The 5,169-nt window shown below is 39.3% G+C and overlaps 1 protein-coding gene across 1 annotated transcript; it reads right to left on the reverse strand.

Annotated features, from left to right (window-relative positions):
• Positions 1 to 454: 454 nt before the first annotated feature.
• LOC108373477 (glucose dehydrogenase [FAD, quinone]-like) lies at positions 455 to 2,501 on the reverse strand. The gene is made up of 3 exons (XM_017629371.1): positions 2,208 to 2,501; positions 1,861 to 2,154; positions 455 to 1,754 (listed from the first exon to the last, which is right to left on the reverse strand). Exons 1-3 carry the CDS (start codon positions 2,499 to 2,501, stop codon positions 456 to 458), a joined length of 1,887 nt encoding a protein of 628 aa, XP_017484860.1. The 3' UTR covers position 455.
• Positions 2,502 to 5,169: the final 2,668 nt, after the last annotated feature.

The following is a 5,169-nucleotide window of genomic DNA, read 5'->3' on the forward strand; positions in this document are numbered from 1 at the left end:
AAAATTTTAAAAAAACATTATCAAAAATCTCATTATTAGGATTTCGGTGAAAAAATTTTAGAGTATTTTTATGTAGATTATTTAAGCCTAATCTGGTTTGTAATCTGAGGGTATTTTTTAAAAATATTTCTTGAAGAAACTATTTTTATTAAAGAAAACAACTCCATTTTTGGAGGTATTTTGAAATCAGTCCAGCTCACGTAAATCTCAATATTTTTCCCAAATATTTTGATAGACGTCTTCAAATATAATACATTTTGTAATCCCGGCGGAAAAAGCGCAACCTTTTTTTATGATGCAGTGTAATACATACATATATAGAAAAGCGATGGAGACTATAAGTTATTGGAGGTTTTGTGGCATTATGAAAAAGTCCCTAGTATTTGGAAATGTTGGTTATTCTTATATTACTTTTATTTCAAAAGTTATAGCTAAATAAAATCTTAATCCTTGCTTCAATAGCCCGTATCGTCTTCATCTTCCCAGTCCTCATCTTGCCAGTCGTCGCGTATAAAATCGACTGCCTTTTCAGCAATCATAATTGTAGCCGCATTCGTATTGGCACTGGGCACCTTTGGCATAATGCTGGCATCGGCCACACGCACGTTACTACAACCGCCCAACTGCAGCCGTGGATTCACGCAATGTGTCTCATCCTCCTCTGGAGCCATTTTCACTGTGCCAGTTAGATGATAAGTAGTGCTGGAGAAATATTTTATGTAGCAACGCCAATAGTCGTCGCTCTGCAGTTCATAGATATCGCATTCGTCAATTGTGGGTAGTAGCAGTGCGGCCTTCATTGCTTTATAGGCGGCAGTGTTAAGCAGTTGCTCCTGGAAACGTATGGCGCGTAGTAGGGTCTCCAGATCTTCGAGTTCACTAAAGTAGTTGTGTGTCAACTTAGGTGGATCCTTATAATCCGCGCTGCGCAGACGTATATTACCTTTGGATTTTGGATTAGAGAGCACATTAAACATACCCAAAATATCGGAAGTATCAAGCGCCTGACGAATTTGAGCTTTAAAATTGTCATTAAAGTTCAGACCATCCAGAAAAATTTGTAGAGCAGCAAAATCGCCGCGCCGAAAGGCGAAATGATGGAATGCAACATCTGGGTACGGGCTATCTCTGAGTGTGTTGACAAATCCTGTTAGCGAAGCCGTGCCTTGAGATGCCAACGACCCATTCTGGTGTATGAGATAGTTGTAAATGCTATCTAATGCATCAGCGATCTGAAATGACTTTGCCTCATGCTCATTTAACTTGAAGAAAGTCACAACCTGCACGTGGTCTTGAAAATTGTCGCCCACCGGCAAGTCGTGCATTATTGGAATATCAAATTCAATCAAGTGTTCTGCTGGACCCACGCCGGACAACATTAATAGTTTTGGTGATTCAATTGTACCAGCAGACAACACTAATTCCTTTTCAATGCCCACATTCAGTTCGTACTTGTCTTGCAGTACAAAGCTTACGGAACGCACCTGCCTGCCACTCTCATCGAAGTTTAACTTAGTCACAACAGCATTTTTAATCACATGCAAATTAGGTCGCTGTGCGACTGCTGCGAGATGAGTTTTCCCTGTGCTCATGCGACGTCCATTTTGATACGTTCCTGGTATATTGGCATAACCCGTCTCACTGCCTTCGGTGAACTGACTTACGCGCGAGATACCCAACTCTGCAATACCCTCATAAATCATGTTTTCTATGTCTGCGTCGTTGACTGGAAATTCATTAAGTATTACGTAGCTGTTAGGGTGGCTATCGTTGCCCACTGGATGCACAGAACGTTCAAAATATGGCAGCACATCATCCCATCCCCATTNCTGCGTCGTTGACTGGAAATTCATTAAGTATTACGTAGCTGTTAGGGTGGGTATCGTTGCCCACTGGATGCACAGAACGTTCAAAATATGGCAGCACATCATCCCATCCCCATCCTTTGTTGCCTTCATGCGCCCAACTATCGTAGTCTTTACGATGTCCGCGTACGTAGAGCATAACATTAATAGCACCCGAGCCACCTATCATCTTACCTCGTGGAGAATAGCAGCGGCGATCTTTAAAAGCCCAGCACGCCTTATCGCTGAACTCTGTTAAATAATTCCAAGTTGCGTTTGTGTGCTCCATGGCATATAATAGGCCTGGGATCTGCAAAGATTTACACAAGTTTTCTAATAAGCGAATCGATAGCAAATGAATACCTCTGACTCCTGAGGTGGATCACCGCCCGCTTCCAGCACTAACACTTTCCAATTTGGATTTTCGCTTAAGCGGCTTGCCACCACTGATCCGGCGGAGCCAGCGCCAACTACTACAAAGTCATACGTTTCTAAACCATTTTTCAGCGCTGGTTCTGCGTTGTCTGCTGGCCACAACTCGGGCGGAGAGATGGCGCATTGTGCGGCAAGGAGTGCTTGGAGTATTGAGCTTACCATCGTATTGACGGTTCCGACACTCTGGGCTGCGCATTGTGTGCCGAGCAGCGGCGACGGCATTTTGCAGATGTTGGCCCTGAAACGAATGATTTGTTTCGAGTGCTTAATTGTTTTATTTTTGAGAGGGCGCATACAATGCAAGCATCTTCCACCCTACTTCGAGGGGATTCGTTAATCTCTGCTACTCGACCCAATGTAGTCGCGCGGGCAAATGGATATGGAAAAAGAGTTGAACCGAGCTTGCCCTATTTGGCGTAATTGTATGGTGGCTACGTTTATGAGAAAACTAACCTAACCAAATTAAATGCAACGTTTTAGTACGCCAACATGCGGAAAGTCTTGCCGCTTTTCGATAAAAAAAATACCCGGCTACCCCTTGTTGAGTCAGGTCTATTTCGGAAGTTTGACCTCCGGGAGGTACAGAACTTACAGCTCCTCATTTCGATTACTCGACTACTGTAGTGCCTTCTAGGGATGTCAGTGGCAAAAATACATCGATACTTTTCGATGCATCGATCTGCATAGGATTTTTCAGATAATGTTTCACAACAAAATATGTTATTAGTAAAATGGTACAAAATTTTAAATAAAACACCACAACTGAGCTAATTATGTTTCTAACGGAACTTTTTTGAGCCATTTCAATTTTCTGACCAAAGTCACTTTTATTTTTTGTACAATTGAAAAATAGGAATGACGGTACTAGTCAGTTTTCAGCAAACAACGAGTGACAAATTTTCAATGAATCGAAGCAAAACATCGATATTTTCGATGCATCTATGTTTTTCCGACACTAGGCTTTGTCTTCCAAGCTAAGAAACTGTAGAACCTGTAAGCAAACTGAAAACCGATAAAATTGCGAGTATTAGGAATGTTTTTATTGTAGTATTGGCCAAGCTAAAATTATAGCTTTGAGCTGCATCGCGATTAACTATAAAATTATACTGAACTGTCGCTGATATCTGCTAAACAAACTGCCTTAGATGCGTTCGGCTCTAGCTCATAAACTCCATGCAGACGAACTTATAGGTAAAGACGGTATTGGTGTGGCTTTTGCCACTTGCAAGGCGGTTCTGCAAGCAAACGGGGTCTAGGTCTGATCGTCATTTCACGAATGTAAGGCATAACTCTTGAAAAAATTTATTGGGTGCTCAAACTCGGTCCGCCAGGTGAAACTAGAAACCGTAGAATCATAATGGACCTTCCATTGTTGGCCTCTATCTTCCTGCATGTGTGATATCATTTCTGCTGCAAGACTAATAAGTATGACTTACAGTGAGCCAAAAGCACAATAGTTTTTTCAACCTAGTTATTTTTTCATTTTTTAATGGTAAATATACCGATTGTTATAAATGTGATTCAAGCTGAACATTTGAAAACACATTTGTATTATTATGTTCAAACAGGCCAATTAGCTGAGACAATTAAGCTTTAAATTGCGTCACTGAGTTTAGTGTTGACACACATTCAACTAAAAAGAAACAATTATGGCTGGTTTCTCCAACTCAACTTAACTTAGTTTAGCCACTTTTTGGACTTAAGTCAAAAGTTAGCCTACGTTTTACACAGCTTATTCTTGACTAAGTCAAGAAATTTGACTTAACTAAGTTAAGTTGAGTTGGAGAAACCAGCCCTTAGTGTTTGACAGCTGATACGGTTTTTATTTTATTTGTGAAAAGTTTTGTCTGAACAAAATGTAAATAAAATTCTATTGGTGTATAATATAAATATTCAACTTTTCCAGTCAATACAATCAAGTTTTGATTGCTGACTGGCTCTTTTAGGAAAAAGGAAGTGTTTTTTTTCTATTTGATTTGAATGACATTTCATTATTCTGACATTTCGTTTTCTAATTGAAGAATCCCTCTACTCTTCTCATTAAACACACTTCACAGGGTTGCATGAGCAATTTTTCGACAATTTGCTGCCAATTAGTTACTAATTTCCAGCTAATTGTTTGAGTTTTTATAAGGCTAGTTTTGATGTAATTGGGGGTTTAACTGCTGAAATGCTCTCAATTAGCTAATTGGGTGCCTGTTGGAACATACTCTATGTCTGGCTGTAGTCCAACGTCCAAAGATTTTTGCTGTTATTTGTTTGCTTTTAACAGGCCTAGGATCGAATGCCGCCAGAGGCGACATGTATTTTTTGTTTTGTTTTTTTTTTTTTTTCTTAATTATGAAAAAGCGACTAATATTACCAAATTATTGTTGATATTAAACAAAAATCACTTTGATTCCCTTTCAAGTTTGAATTTGGCAATTTTAACCAATTTTCGGTTAATTTTTTCTCAGTGTACAAATATAGTAGTGTGTAACATTTACATTTGTGTAAACAAAATATAGATCACTACATTTACAAATTTTAGTTTTTCTGCCCGAATATTCGAACCGAGGATCTCCGAAATTTTACGCGAGGTCTTTATCCTATCGACTGTTATGGTCGGGGCAGCAAAGTGAGAAAAGATATACCAATAGTTTGGTGTTATCGAAAAATAAATTCAGCGTGTATAATTCAAAGTATACAAGTAGTCATTCGTGATTTCACATAGAGACGTTACTCGTGAATTTCCCTACAAGCTTGAGTTTTTCTGACATATATTTTTGAAAGCGGAGTTTGCTTCACATATTATATACGATTACTTTTCTGTCATTCGGGATTTTCCTCCTGCACTGAGAATTGAGTCAGGACTTAATTCGATAAATCGCTCACAAACACTCACGGCACT

This window comes from Rhagoletis zephyria, unplaced genomic scaffold (assembly GCF_001687245.7).
Source record: "Rhagoletis zephyria isolate East Lansing unplaced genomic scaffold, Rhagoletis_zephyria_1.1 Rzeph_scaffold_06730, whole genome shotgun sequence".
NCBI lineage: Eukaryota > Metazoa > Arthropoda > Insecta > Diptera > Tephritidae > Rhagoletis > Rhagoletis zephyria.

Coding starts and splice junctions, on each gene's coding strand:
- LOC108373477 (XM_017629371.1), bottom strand. CDS start 2,501: ATGCCGTCGCCGCTGCTCGGCACACAATGCGCAGCCCAGAGTGTCGGA. Junction 2,155..2,207: donor ATCCACCTCAGGAGTCAGAG/GTATTCATTTGC, acceptor AAATCTTTGCAG/ATCCCAGGCCTATTATATGC. Junction 1,755..1,860: donor CCCACCCTAACAGCTACGTA/ATACTTAATGAA, acceptor AGCCACCCTAAC/AGCTACGTAATACTTAATGA.